Source organism: Lolium rigidum, chromosome 3, assembly GCF_022539505.1.
Source record: "Lolium rigidum isolate FL_2022 chromosome 3, APGP_CSIRO_Lrig_0.1, whole genome shotgun sequence".
Taxonomy (NCBI): domain Eukaryota; kingdom Viridiplantae; phylum Streptophyta; class Magnoliopsida; order Poales; family Poaceae; genus Lolium; species Lolium rigidum.
This window is the reverse complement of record NC_061510.1, coordinates 39,836,062-39,852,462: the sequence shown is the minus strand read 5'-3', so window position 1 is coordinate 39,852,462 and position 16,401 is coordinate 39,836,062. Positions and strand designations below refer to the sequence as shown.

The window sequence follows — 16,401 nt, the reverse complement described above, 5'->3', positions numbered from 1 at the left end:
TTGGAGTCTTGACGGTTGACGCACAAACACAAAAGGGTTTTAGGGCAAAAGATAGATGGAGAACAAATAATCAGAACGTGGTTGACCTCCCACAGCCGATTGGGAGGCGAATCTGTTTACCAAGTCAGCGAAGAGCGCACTCCAGCGAGCGGGTCGATGTGTTCCGGCGAGGAAGAGGATGGAAATTGAGGGGTCGGCCGGGGGAGGGATCTAGCCAGCGTCTTATGTTCGTCCACCCCTCCTCGCCTCGTCCTCTCTTCACGAAACGGGGCATGCGGCATCTTATTTCTCATATCTCAGCCGAAAACAAGGAACAAATGTACCTTCCAAATCGAGATTTTGCTTTTCCAAACACAGAATCGATGAAATTGATTACAGCTTCACATAAATAAAGAAGGGGAAATTTTGCTACAAGACACTGGGCGTTTGCTGAACCACACCCCTCCCGATTATGTCTTTTCTCGCTACCATTAAAATCAGTTTAACATTATGTGGCACATTACCACCGGGTTAAAAATGGAAAGTCTTCACTTTTTTTTCTTCCTGTGATGACCATGCTATGACTTGTTTTGAAAGCAAAAGTGCAAAACTTTGCATTTTTAGCCAGTGTTCTGGCAAATATGTCACAGAATTGTAATGGTATCTAACAAAGATAGAATTAAAGATACAATTAGGCGGTGTGTTTTGTCAAACATTAGAAAATAAGTGATGTCTTCTAGCAAATTTTCCAAAAAGAAAAGAGGGTGTAATGTGCGTCCCCGGGAAAAATCCCAGATCCCCGGGTTGCCAGCCGCTCGATACAAACGATAGTGACCGTATGATTCGGTCAGGTCAACGCTCCCGCATGAAAAAAACCCATTGAGAAAAAATATTCTCCACTCCTCCCGGCACTTACGCATGACCAAGCCTGGTGATGTTGAGTCCGGCTTGCAATCTCCGCGTCGGTAGCCCCACCACCCCTCACATGTAGCATCGTAGCTAGCATGTAGTAGTACCGACGCTGGGTTCGTCGGCCTCCTTGCAGCACTGCGACACTCAGTTTGTAGCAACCGCCACCGGTGTTCGCAGCAACTATTGCCGCAAATCGCTCTGCCGCCGACGTTCGCAGCAACCGTCACTTTGATCCTTTAGCACCACCGCCACCCTTGTAGCAGCAGCCGGCGCCGACTATTGTAGCAAACACCGACGCCACACGGAGTAGACACCGACGCGCCCCTTGTAGCAGCCGTATACATTTTTAGCAGAGGACCAATGTCCATTGTAGCAGAGTCTGCCGTCCCTTGTAGAAGACGCCGCCGCATCATCGGCTCCCCCGTGCAACTCCTGCAAACGCTGCCACCCATTGTAGAAGAAGCCGACGCCACTGGTAGCATCAACTCCTATCTCTCGCAACTCCAACAAACATCAATCGCAGCATCACTCCTGGCAACTCGCCGTCCGCAACATCAGCGGCGGCGCGGCCCGATTCCTCGGGCGTCCCTGGCAGCCTCAACCTTGCTGCCCCTAGTTGGCGTCACCCGTGTCACTGTAGGGGGCTATTAATGGTAGAGCGCCGCTGTGAGACACTAGTGGCGAGGCAAGGAATGGAGCACACAATGGATATGGAGGCCATGCTGGTTGTAGAGTTCCGTCTTGGCGAGCTCCCGCATAGTGTCTATGCGAAACCTGTGCGGATGAAGAAAAGGGATAGGAAGCATGTGGTGTTTTGCAAGTTAGATTTGCAATAGTCCGAGGTCCACCAAATTTTGGAATATGCAAACCCTCATGGACATCATGACCACGTGTGTGATTCTACATAATATCATCATCGAGTGTGAGAGGGGTTTGAACCTATCATTTTTCTTTGATAATGTTGGCACCCAAGTTCAACCTGCTAGAAATCCGGATACTGTTGCGGCATTTCTTGAAACATACCGTGAGATTGAGAATGCTGGATCAACAGAACAACTTCACTTATATCTCATTCAACACTATTGGCAGAGGCACGACAACTAGGATTTATTTGTATTTTCAATCATTTGTTATTTGTTGAATTATTGTTGTATCATTTGATTCACATTGTCTCTAAAACATTTGTTTTAATTCGAATTATCATTGTAGTGTGTGACACTAAAACATATGTTGTAATTCGGATTACTGTTGTATTGTATGAAACTAGAATATTTGTTGTAGCAATTGATTAATTGTGATTGATATGTCCAGTATTGCAAAACCCTGTATTGTGGTTTTGTTTGCGGGCTGAAAAAATGGCGCGCAACTCAGACGCGCCAAACTGATCCAATATTGTAAACATTAGTACACAATTTCATACAATGACACCAACTCTATATTCTTTAATAGAAACCAACACGTGATAACTAGAGTAGGAACAGGGTCAAGTCCACCATCAGGAAGTCGGGGCGGCGGCCTTGGGCTGTGTGCCTGCAATTGACTAGATTACTGCAATCGACAATGGCAACCGGTTGCCCCAACCACGACCGAGGTGGCAACACCAAGCCTAAGTATACAACATATTGTTCTTCTGATCATCGGCCTGACCTTATTGATTGCAGAGTAAGCATTGTTACAAGATGAACACCTTGTTATAAAAATTCTAATACCCGTAACTAATACAAAGTCCATGTACTACCTTTTCGATGTTGGATTGCTCATGGTGTTCCAGGGAGTGAATGGCAACGAGCATTGCAGGCTTCCAGCTCGTGCCACTACCTTACCTACCTGACTGCCTACGTCGACTTGGAAGGGTGGCAACTAAAAAGAAAAGGATGCACGACCCTGCCAGCCTCCCATGTGCATCTGCAGACAGAACAAGCCGGCTATCGAGATGTTTGATGTCAATGGTACCTTCTAAGATGTTTTTTAGCTATAAGTTTTCTTTTAAGTATTACTTTTGTAGCTAAAATTCTTAACATGCCAAAGCCTGTTAACAGCTCCAGCTCAAAGTCATATCAGAGGTTAGATGCTTGACATAACAATGAGCATGCTGACAAGTCTAAACTAAGTACGGCTTATTCAAAGCAAGTGATTGCAGGGCATTGGCATTATTACCTGGTTGGAATTCACATGTTAGTATCGTGCGGCGCTTGGTTGCGATCGGCCGGCTGCCCTCACAACTCCTACCTAGTCTCTCGGTGCTGTACAGGAGATGAGCGCGAGATCAGGAGATGAGCGCGAGGAGACGCTTGAGCTTTCGGTGCTGTAACTGCTATCGGTACATGCTATTTGGTTACATGCATTGGACTCTATACGACGGGCGCCACCGCTTTAAATCTCCGGCGACTACGCCGGCCAAGTTCTTAACCACGTCGAGGAGGGGAATTGCCAGAGGAACCGAACCTTTGGGAAGTGGTGGGCTAGGAGGCGCCGGATACAGGGACTGGGATCCCCCCGGCAGCGGCGGAGAGGCTGGGCGGCGCCGGATCGCGACTGCCGCCGCGTTCCGCCGGCTACCGTTGCAGAGAATAGGAGGGAGGGCGTGTCTAGTTCGCAATAGTAGTGGGCTGCAATTTAGTTCCCGATAGTATAACTTGGGCTGCAATCGAGAGGGTATCTTGGGCCACCTCCACGCCTGTCGAGCGAGACCTTCTTTCTTCCGCATCTTCTCCCCACGCCGGTCGCCGGCGTGCTGCTACCTCGGCCGCCACGACCTCCCAAGAAAGTGGGCCTGCTCTCTCCTCCTCCCTTCTAGCCTCGTCGCGCCACCACGCAGCCACCGGCGCTCTTATCAGTTCGAGGTCAGACCGTCAGAGGCGACCACCGGCGGCCATCGCAGTCGCGCATCGACAGCCGGGGGTCGCGGATGGGCTCGTCTGCGTCATCCCCACGTCGAAGACGAGTGGAGCGAATACTGGAGGAAGCTTGGATCGCGGAGGAGACGCCGGCCGGCTGCTACTTACTGGTAAGCTGCATCCATCCTCGACCGTTTAGTCCCACATCGGGAATTTGGTGGGATTTCCGCCGGTTTATAAGGGTCGGCCTGAGGAAGGCTATCACCAAGTAGCACTAGGGTAGAGAGACGGTAGAGTACATACGGTAGTGGGTCTAGGGTTACAGGGCGCAGGCGAACAGGGGGAGGTATGGGCCGGGCGCAGGGGAGAGGAAGGAGGGTATGCACGGCGCGCAGGCGAACAGGGGGAAGGTATGCACCGGGCGCAGGTGGATAGGGGGAAGCTATGGCTTCCCGCACCGCCGGGCTGGTGAGGGGGGTAATAGGGGGAAGCTATGCCTCTCAGGAATGCCAATTTAAAAGGGGGGTAAAGGGGGGTTTAAATTCAAATACCCTTAGAGAAAGTGTTAAATATTATATATGTGGTTCCTCCTCCACAGATCACATTTTTGTTTTTAGCAAATGGATGAGAAAATTGACTCTTGGATATTTATGTTTGTTTAGTGATTTTTCGGGATTAAAATAAGGTATCCTTTGAATTGTTTTAATATAGAGCCCAGGGATCTCATCAGTATATCTGTGTTGAGTGCTGATATTCTCTAGTGCTTTGAAGTTGGTTGAGTGCTGCAAACAATTTATTATTGTGCAATCAGTGTGTATATCAATTATGTTTCTCTTAATAGTATCGCTTTGGTGTAGTGCAGAACCATTTAACAGCTTTGAGGCCAGCTTCGCGTTGCACCCCTTATTTTTTATTGTTTCATCTGTCCGATCTTGCTCGTGTGTTTGACTTGTTTGTACTTCTGTAAATAGTCTCTGACAAAGAAGAGATATTCCAATGACTGTTTAGGGTGAACACTAAATCTCATCTCTGAATATATTTGCTAGGTGTCTACAAAGGGCCATCCTAGAAATTTCTAGCTGGTTGTGGCATAGGCCTGCTAATAAATATGGCTCAGTTCAAAAGAATTATACAACCTAGGGACACTTTTTGGTCAATTATTGTGATTGTGATCATACACGTGTTTATCAAAACAACCATTTGACTGAAGATAAAATTAGAGGAAGCCCATCCTTTGGAGTTTATTAACACTGTAGAATCATATAGGTTTGACATGTATGGCACGTATACTGGTGTTGACCTTCTTCAGTATTGCAGTATTCGTTATGCCTCAGATCAGTGTGTAGTACCTTTTGGAATTCTGGTTGCCAAATGTTTGCAATACCAACCTGTTAAGAAAGGTGAATCCTTTCTCAGATATAACTTTGTATGGGCTTTCTGCACATTATACATAGCTTTTTGTTAATTTGCACCTGAAGATTGCACCTAGTATGATATCCATTCATAGTCCATGCTGAAAACTGCACATGAATATGAAGTATGAACATCGTGTTTCTCACTAGGTTTTCCTGTTTCCCTGTGTGCAGAGTCGGTAGTGAAGTGATTATGCCATCTTTTGGGGTTCAGACAGAAATACTCTTTTCGAGGTACCAGTATCCTGATGTGAAATCATCAATCATCTTTGAATTACGCTCTTACTGTCGCTCGTTCTTGCCCCCTTCCTACTTTGTATTTTCACTGTCAAATGCAACATGATTATTGGGGGAACTATTAGGTTATCTTGTTGCCTTGTGGGTGTAAGATGACCAGTTTAGATAATCAAAATGGATGACTGATTTAGCTGTCGAATGCACTCATCACCAGTTTAGACATTCAAAATGGATGACTACTTTAGTTGCCAAATGCATGGTTTTTAAGGTGGTAAAGTGATCTAAGGCGCTCGGGGACCTTTTCACCTTTTAAGCACTTAAAGCGTAAGGCGAGGTGACACCTTAACAATTCTAGTTGATGTGGTAGAATGATATGGCAGCTATTTAGTAGAAAATAATACTACCTTGAAATTGCTGGTTGTTGAGCCCACATAGCATCCTTTTACCACTTGCTCCTCTCCCCAACGCATATCTGCATAAAAATGAACAAGAGAAACAATCCTCTTGTTATACATGTAATTTGTTTACTTTTGGTGGGAACAAGAGAAATGCTAACAGCCAGTTGATTCATGTAAGTTCTTGCAATATGGAGTAAAACAAAGCGCTGTTCCTGGTAGGTAAGACCTTGCAGGTGTTGGTTTCAGATCAAGTCACTGAGCAATGATGTCTATGATTTTGTTTATGCGTTATGAAACTCATTTCTTTGCTTGAACTACTTTGTACTTTTACTCTCAGGAGGGTACTTTTACTCTCAGGAAGGTTCACGGATGAAGTGAACTAAATCATTTCTTTGGTGTTTTGCAAAAACAGTGAACATTGAGTGTTTTTTCTTCCGGAGCATATGTTTTCTGCATCTGTTCGTCCTTAGGAAATAGTAGCAAGGGTACTTAAACTTAGGTTCCAGCTATTGGTTTCTTACATTAAATTCAAACTTATTATTCTTAGCGGAAAAGTTGATTGTCATTTTGAGCTCATTGGCAAGATTCTGAAGCCATTACTGAACAAGTGTGTGACACCTGTGACCTGTTACTGGATCTTGGAGTTGCTTCTGTGTGATGAAGATGAACTCAAGCTAGTTTTCCAGGTAAAACTTACTTTCTCTGCATTAACCAACTTAATTGGTCAGATAAAATGTCAGTATAATACAATAAAGCTTAAATTGCAGACATTCCAACCTCCTGTCAAAATGTTGGTTCCTATCTGGAATGTGTAAGCCATCCTTCTGCAGTCTCTAAACACAGCTGGTTCAGGAGCGTGACTTGTTTGGCACCCTAGTGTGATTGAAACATTCAAAAACACAGCTGCTGTTGAGCTTCATGGCTAAAATCAGCTGGAGGCAGGTCACGCCAATGCAAGGGGCACTGGTAATTTGAATGAAATGCCTCAAGATTTTCTCAGCTGTGTGTACTGCCCTTCACAGCGACCGTCCATAGTTCTCAAATGAGAGGTTTTCTTCCATGTTCTAAATTGAGGGCTGTCGTTGTTCTACCGTTTGAAGATGTCAGGCACTTTCAGCAGCCCGCCGAGGTGGCCGTGTGTCTCAATGGAGTCCAGTAGGAGTTCATCGCGGAAGACCCGATACTGATAGTGCACACTTCAAACTAACTAGCCAGCCACCGGCCCGGTGGCCTGGTGCCTGTGTGTGTTCGTTTGTTGTCATATTTTTTTCCAAACGATCCAAGGATCGGCTTTTTCATTATCAGGAGATAACGAAAAACAAAACGAGTATCCCTTGCCTACCAGGCAAGTTTACACACACACCAACCCATATATACAAACGCCGTTTGAAGCTAACCAGAAACGAAACGAACTAACAGTTTTACATCCAACAAACGACACAGCCCACCAGCTTAACAACTGGCAAAGGATTACGACAAATGCCAGTCAAGATAGAGTAGCAACAAAGAACCCCAAGACACCACCGTTTTCTTCAAACTTCTCTGTCTTCCATCAGGCAACATCAGTATGTTCATCAACTTCCATACTGTCCTCTTCTTCATCAACGCACCCTGTATCTCTGATCATCAGTTTGTTGTCATATTTGTTTTCGGTGTGAGTGGTGTGTAAGTACTCCGTGTGTGTGATGAGCGACTCGGATCTATCTGAAAGTGGGTTTAGATTGGAGAGGTTTTTCGAGTATAACAGAATATCGTGCTTTATTCTTAGAAGGCGATGTGCTTGGTTTTGGGGTTGTTGTGTGACTGCCTGCTAGTGCACTAAGTGCAGTGTACTGATATCTGTCTACTGTGTTTGATGCTTAAATTGTTTCAGATCCTCAGGACCTGTTTTGTTCTTGTTAGAAATAGGATTAGCTTAAGTCTTAAGCTAACTAGGCAGTTACTTTTGTCCAACAGCCGTGTCTCTTCGAAGGGACACAACCTTGTAAACCGTCTTTATTGGTGCCTGTTCGCTGGGTATATATACCCCTCAATCATCAATGAAATCAATAGTTCATCTCTTAATACTTTTACTCTAAACACGTTATCAGCACTTTTCTCTTCCGAGAGCACCCAGGCCACAGAACCGTCGGACAGAAGAAAGGAAGAATGAAGGACGGGCGGCGGCGATGGACGCGGCCATTGGCCTGCATCCTCGCAGGGCGGCGGCGCCCGTGACCAACCGCTTGTCTTTCACCAGCGTGGTTCCCTGGCGCTGCTTCTCCGGGGTACGCCACATCGGCATATGCTGTGGCGGATGCAGGCGCCATCGCCCGTGACGTCGACTCACGCCCAGCGCGTGGATCGGCCGCCCCTCCTCCTGGCGACAGAGGCGCTCGCGGCAGCGCCCTCCGGCGTGCCGCCCAGACGCAAAGCCGCCTAAGGCGGTGGGACAGCCGCCTAAGGCGGTGGGACGGCGGCCTACGGCCGGCATGCCCAGTAGCGCCCTCCGGCGCGGACACACAGCCGCTTAAGACGGTGCGACGGCGGCCTACGGCCGGCATAGGCAGCAGCGCCGGAGTGGCGCTCGTCCCGACAGCAGCCCCTCCGGGCTCCGGCGATGCTCGTGCCTCAGAACCCACGCCGTCGGTGTCCTGGTTATCTAAAACAGAAACGAATCCACCCATTCGTAACACGCAGAAGATAGAGATTATGAACCTTATCTATTTGGTTTTTTCTCATCTTAGTCCTACGTATTTTTGTATTTACGCATACATTCCTGTAGCTTCTTGTTCAGCCGTGTCACGGCGTTTTGGCTATTCAAACCTTGCCGTTAATCTCTCCTTACTTGCTGAATTTTATATCTAGGCCATAAGTTCTCAAGACTTATTGTTTCAGCACTTTAACCTACCAGTATCATTATTTAGTATATTGTAAGCCGTTGGCTTTAGAGAAAATATACATGCTGAAACTCTCATGTCATCCTAGATTGCATAAAGAATAGTTATGTACTGCCATTTTACAACATGTAAAATCACCATATCAGGACTATGGATCTTCGCGTAAGTATGCATAGGATAGTTACATCCGATGCATCATTCCTCTTGAATTTCTGCCTTGTTATATGTGCTTCTTGCAATTTTTTTGTAACATGCAATTTTGTAACAACAAAGCTTAATTTGCGATTGAAATATTATCTTTCTTGCAAAATTCTCATTACAAATATGAGATAAAATTGTCAAAAAAAAAAAAAAAATGTGACTACCGTATATTTTATTTGCAAACGACAAGTTGATGGCATCTGCTACATAAATTGCAGATTATCTATTACTACAATATGTACATATTTGTTATTTTAACAATAAACTTAATTTCAAAGTGATCTTTCGAATGTATCAATGTCAAATTTAACACAAAGTATATTAGGATAAGGCATCGATTGATATATGCCAGTCTATGTTTCCTAATACTGAGAGACGCACTCCATGAATACGGAGTTATCTACTATGTGTTAACTTATAATTTGAGATCTACATGCATATGGTATATAAGCATCAGCTTAATATTCAAATTATTTCTCTAGAGCATATTTGTTGTTTACCAAAATAAATTTTACTATCATAGTAAAAATAAAATTGATGCATTATTATTGCATGCTTCTATTACATTGGTAAGATGTGGAATGTTAAATCATTGGACAGGGATGCAATGTCTATCAAGACAATCCATGATAAATATAAATTTCTCACAAAACTACTATAGCTTGTACATTATATGGTGATAATTATATTCACCATAAATAACCAATGTCAAAATACATATCTATGTTTTGGAAATGAATTTAACATCTCCCATCACTTTGGGTAAGAAGTTCAAAGCATAGATAGATGTATCATTTAATATCTAAGTATTGAATGTCTACTCCATGGTCATTAAGGAATTAACTCGACCATTAATATGTTCAATTGAAGCATTTTCATAAACTTATTTACTATCATAGTAAATGAGTTGCATGATCATCTCATGCGGGGCTAGAATCTCCATCAAAGGAATCCACTAAACTCAATTAGATGAGAGAAATTGGATAAATATATATTCCTCTTTAAATCTCCACCAACAAGATATTTGTTGTATAAAAACAATGTCAGTAGGTTCTCATTCACTTTTGAGGATTTCTACTCCATTGTAGTTATTCAGTTCAGTTGTCTATAAAATCAGCTCCAAGTTTATATTTTGTGATTAGGTAGTTTCAAATATAAGCCTGATTCAAATACCTCAATGAACTCTACATCCTACTTTGATGGTAATGTAAAAACATTATCGTCTTTATTTCAGGCTATATGATGTCTTCTTATATAGAATCATTAGATACACCCATGATGTCTTCTTATATAGAATCATTAGATACACCCTACGGGTGATATATAGCACTACCTGAAACTGAACTATTACTCATAATACTAAGAATCTCAATGATATTGAAAAGAACTACAAGAAATGAATGTAAACTGGAGGTAAAATGACAAACAAAAACATAGTGGATCTATCAAAGGGATAAGATAACTCTCAAGTTTATCAAAGATGTTATTTTATGAATCATTACACATATGAAATCCCAATTCCCAAGCTTTTTTTGGTAGGGTTATTCCACAATTTGATCATCTACGAGTTAAGCGGGGTAATTTTGAAGCTCACTTCAAGAAACACCGTACTATAATCTTGTTAGGGATTGTACTTATAATCTTCATCATGAAGAAAACATAAGCCTAGTTCGATTGGAGATACACTCCTTTGCAATAATAGTTTTCTTGTGGAATGAAATTCCCAAGACATTTTGGAGACCTTGTTTAGTCTCATACCTATCCCTATAAGCCCATATTTATGCTACCATATGTGGTATGTTGTCCATTAATATCATGTTTCTCATACATGACATTTCAATGTATGAACTAAATTCATACTAAACTTTGTTGTGTAGAAACTAATATTTTGGATCTTCATGAATTTAAGATTTGTCATAATCGCCTTGGTCACCCATTATAGGGGTAATGTGGAAAAACAAATTAGTGAAAATTTCATTGTTCACAACTTAAAAGTTGCAAAATTCTCAAATCATCAGATTTTATAAGCACCTAATGTGTCATGAGAACTTTTTTTATAAGTCTCTCACACTCCGCTCAAATTTCTTGAACTTATTCAAGAAGATACATGTGGACTATTCACAACTATCTGGGTCATATAATTATTTCATGGTATTCATAGACACTTTAATGGATGGTCTTATGTGGGTCTCTAATCTCCACAAACCCATGATTTTACTAAATTAATTGCTCAAATTATCAAATTAAGAGCAAAATATCAATAACATATTGGTTAAACCAATACAATTATTATTTTCACAAGCATTTGTGATTTTACTAAGTACTTCTGGTACATACCCAGAATGGTGTATCTAAATTCTTTATCAAAAGAATCAAACTAACTAAATGACCACTTTGACAAATTTTTAACATGCCAACATATTGTTGGACACATGCGGTCTTACACGCCGTAGATCTGATCCGGATCACAACAACCGCTTATCATACCGCTTCCCTAACAGTAAGTACGTGGAAATCAAACAAGTATTTCCCATCTGCGATAATACGGTTATATACCGTTATCACCACCCCAACGTACATCATGGACACTCACATCAATTTGGGATCTATGTGATAAATAACTAAGGTATAATCGTTTATCCGTCAAATACCTTAAGACCCTAACAAGGGAGTTATTGATAGCTCGTACGCTGATTGCATTTGCAATAACGACATTTTTCGGCATTAGGGGGAGATTAGTACCACAAAGAATGCCGATAAATAAATAATAAATGTCATAGACTTTCAGTCCTTATATTCACGTACTTGAAAATCTGAACGATAAGTTCAGTCATAAATTTGCAACACATTGCAAATCTGCCACATACATTTACTCGTGACAAATATGTCACAAAATCATATTATGCATGCAACAATGTGCCAAAAGAGTGAAGGTACCTAATATAACCACTTTCCTCCGAAATGAGAGCAAAAGGGGAGAAAATTGGCCACATGAGATATAAATTCTCACATGCTTCCGCGGAACAGAGGAAATTATATCCTCAACAAGTAAATGTAGTTCAACCTCAAGTTGAATAACACATAGTGGATGCTCATCATCCAAACCCAACAAAAATGTGCACATAATTTTAAGTGTTGGGACATCGAAACACCTTGACTCCATTGTTATGGGAAATCATGAGGAGTTCAAATATTTTAATCACATTTCCACAAATCTTATCAATTCAACAGAATCATACAACATAGACTACATTTTGTCGACAAATATTTATTCTTAAATTGCTAAAACCTTTAGGGCCCTGAACCAAAGTCCATGGCAGAGTGCCTAATGCACTCATATATTGGTTCAACTAGAAGGATGCAATTGAATAAGAATAGCACTCACTCAACAAGGGAGGTATTTACCATCGTAATACCTATTCCTCATAAGCACCTTCCCTCTGGAAGAGAAATGAATTTTTGTTAACAAAAAAAAAATGAGGTGGTGATAAAGTGAGGCTTGTAGCGCAAGGTTTCACGCAGAGACCCGACATCAATTATATATATGATGTAACATACCCTATTGGTATAAGTGGAATTATGTTTCGATACTAATATTATTGGCAATTATAAATAAACTATCTATTAGTTGATGGATGTAGTGATTACATAATCATATGGGTCACTCAATTTGGATATCTATATTAAAGTCCTTAAGACTTATAAATCCAAATCCAAAATAAATAGCAACATATGTGTAATAATACAAAAGTCACTCTATGACTTAAAATAGTCAAACACAAATTGTGTGGTACAATTGACTATAAGAGCACCTTCTTATAAAGGATTACTCGTACAATAATGATTGCTTATATGCAGTCATAAATAAAATCCCTAATTGGATTCTACATGACCTTTGTATATATCGATACTTTTATCATCAAAGTCTATAATATACATGAAAGATCCTTACAATCTTATCAAGACGGAGATTTGAATTGAACCAAGTATTAATCAAGTTTATAACTTGAGTATATTCCTTCGGAATACATATCTATCAGTCTTTACATGTCCATAAAATTTTGGAGAAATTAAATATGGATAAATAAAATCAAAGATACATATGGTCACAATATCTCTAACATAGATACAAATTCATTCATACATTGTAGTAGTGATGAAGTGATACTGGACCTCTTGTTCCATATCTCAATACAAACTACATCACGAATGCGAATGTTTTGTTGTCAACTTCTTTTAAGTGCAAACCCCAACTAAAAAGTTGGTGTAAGTAATATCCTCTGATATATTTAAGGCACAAATGTTCTTGATTAATTCTCTGAGGAATATCAAGATTTGACCATCATGTAATCTACGTTGGCTATAATTACCCGATCCCGAAAATGCCATATCATAGACTGAATTCAATGAAAGAGCCTTCTAAAATAAGTCTACAAAATAGACTCTAATGGCTTCATATAATGATTGACCACGTTCAAGATAATGTGGTTAAGATTCAACAGAATCACCTACCATTATCTATCTAGATAATACCACTTGTATTGCTTAAATGCATACGGGTTATATATAGAGCAATATTGCAAAGAAATTTTCTCATCAAATAATATTTTCCTAAGTAGGGATAAAAAATTTGTGAATATATCTCATGAAAATCTAACAGATTTCTTCACAGTGTCTTTATCGACTTCACGTGGAGTTGGTATTTGACAACTTTAATATTTGCACATTCTAGGGGGAGTAAAATCCCAACTTATAACCCATTGATGATCATCAGATCATATATATTGTACTCCTTTTCCCTTAATGAGTTTTTCCTAATGGTTTCTCATAAAAGGTTTTTAATGAGACGATATAAATACAAGTGTTTAGATATGCCACATCGCTTTCTCCTTACATTTTTCCCATTGGGTTTTAAAGGAGTTTTCGGTGGCACATCATATTGCACTTTTTGCAATATTTATATGTCGTACCTCCTATTTTCCCCACTGGGGTTTTTAAAGGAAGTATATAAGGCATATTTATTGTTCTCCAAACTCATTCGTGAGGTTTTTCCCTTCTCTAAGGTTTTCTCATATGAGTTCTCATGGAGACAACAATCTTTACATGTTGTACTATTTTCTCCTTATTTTTCCCAAAGGGTTTAAAGGAGTTTTAACAACATATCAAATACAACTCGATCTCCTCATATTTTTCCCACAGGGTTTTTGGGGGAGACATTTTAAAGATGATGACTTTCAAGATGATGAATATTTACAAAGATCACCATTGTTTACAAGGACATCCTCATATATAAGTAAGAAGACTATGCGAGAAGATCTTGAAGATTACACATGAGATTTTCAAGAAATGGCGTTGTCCAAGGGGGAGTGTTAGAAATAGGATTAGCTTAAGTCTTAAGCTAACTAGGCAGTTACTTTTGTCCAACAGCCGTGTCTCTTCGAAGGGACACAACCTTGTAAACCGCCTTTATTGGTGCCTGTTCGCTGGGTATATATACCCCTCAATCATCAATGAAATCAATAGTTCATCTCTTAATATTTTTACTCTAAACAGTTCTGTCGCCAGTTATGCCAGAAACTTTAAGTTGGCCCCACCAAGCAAGAGATGGCGTGCTTAATTTGGGTACTTGAAAGTTAAAACTGAGCCAGTGGCCAACTGTCACCTCGGTTCATTCAGACATGGTTGTGAACGTGGCGAAGGCTACTATACGTCTGTACCTCCCCTCTCATCTTCCAAAGCCGATCCATTGTACTCTTCGTAAGATCCTGGTTGGAGATACCTAGATATAGGATCTTGATCTGTTGCCTGATGAACCAGCAATTGTTGAAGAAAAACAAAGAGCAAGCCACAGAAACGTCGCCAAAACTCTGACGCGGAGCTGTACGGTGATTTCGTGGCGCGAACTATATATTCAGTCCAGCTCAGGCTCAGGCCGGAGCAAAGCTAGCTTGGAGAAATCGATCGGAAAGATGTCCGACGCGGTAGAGCTCATCGGCACCTTCACCTGCCCGATCGTCCACCGCGTGGAGGTGGCCCTGCGGCTCAAGGGCATTCCCTACGAGTTCATCGAGGAAGACCTCGGCAACAAGAGCGAGCTGCTGCTGAAGCACAACCCCATCCACAAGAAGGTGCCCGTGCTCCTCCACGGCGACCGGCGGCCGGCCCTCTGCGAGTCGTTCGTCATCCTCGAGTACCTCGACGAGGCGTTCCCTCAGGGGCTCGCTCTCATGCCAACCGACCCGCTCGACAGGGCCATGGCCCGCTTCTGGGCACGCTTCATCGACGAGAAGGTGACATTATCGAGCTGTATATGTTACTGATCCAGTGATGAATGAGTCCACCGTAGGTTGATCACACTCGGCTTGCTTATTATCGCAGTGCTGGGGTCCTGCGTGGGTGGCGCTGTGGGCGGCGGAGGGTGAGGGAAAGGAGGCGGCGGCGAGGGAGGCGAAGGCGAACCTGGCGCTCCTGGAGGGACAGCTCGGCGGGAAGAGGTTCTTCGGCGGCGACCGCGTCGGCTTCCTCGACTTGGTCGCCAGCGGGTTCGCGCACTGGCTGGGAGTGTACGAGGAGATGGGCGGGACGCGGCTGCTCGCCGAAGACGGGCACCCGGCGCTGTGGCGGTGGGCGAGGGAGTACGCGGCGGATGCGACCGTGAGGCAGTGCCTGCCGGATAGGGAGGCTCTGCTTGCAGCGATGGCAACGAGCAAGGACAGGTTCGTGTCCGCGGCCACCGCCATGGCGCGGAAATGAACGTGGCGTGCGTCTGTGTGCACGCACACGACCGTTGCTGCGCTGGTGATCCGTTGCTTCGTGCTTTGGAGACCCGATCATCATGCAAATAAATGATTATTTCGCTGTTGAATCAAGTAAGGCTGACTTGGGTTTCGGCGGGAGAAGAGACTGCGGTGGGAAAAAGAAGGTGCTACAAACTGGTTCCCCCTCTTGGCTTATAGAATTTTGGATATTTTCTGCGTTGAGTTGTGAAATATTTGTAATGCCTCTGAAATTGATATGTCCTCTAATTTTTTTAAACATAAGGCCTTAGCCCAGCTTTAAATTAATAAAGCCACCAACGGCAGATACAAACGTGCTTACAAACAACTCACAGGAACAGGCAACACAAGCAAACTAAAGATCGAAACAAGAAACACCACTTGGAACGCCTACACCACAGCTAGACATCGAGGAGAGCACCAGGAAGGCAACGAGAGCTTGGAGAGGCCACCGGACCGTGTCGTCGACCGCACCCACAAGGCAAAGCTAGATCCAGCCTCCACCGTCTCCACCTTCGGAAAGAGACCCCTTGTCCCTTGCCCTGGATCGAAGGGCACCGTACCGTCGGGAGGCGAAGGAGTTCCCCCAAGAACACAGCGAAAAAGAGGGAGCTAGACTGCCAAAGGGAACACCATCAGAGACGGGAGGGAACTTCACCGAGACCACCACCAACGCCGGAGCAACCACCACATCAGACCGGAGCTGCAGGAAGAAGACGCAGCGAAGAAGAAACGACGGAAGAGGGCACAACCAACCCCCACGGATGAAC

The 16,401-nt window shown here is 42.9% G+C and overlaps 1 protein-coding gene across 1 annotated transcript; it reads left to right on the top strand.

Moving 5' to 3' along the window:
• The first annotated feature begins 14,824 nt into the window (after positions 1-14,824).
• Positions 14,825-15,608, top strand: LOC124701477 (glutathione transferase GST 23-like). The gene is made up of 2 exons (XM_047233546.1): positions 14,825-15,145; positions 15,234-15,608. The coding sequence occupies exons 1-2, from the start codon at positions 14,825-14,827 to the stop codon at positions 15,606-15,608; spliced, it is 696 nt and encodes a 231-aa protein (XP_047089502.1).
• The last annotated feature ends 793 nt before the right edge of the window (positions 15,609-16,401 follow it).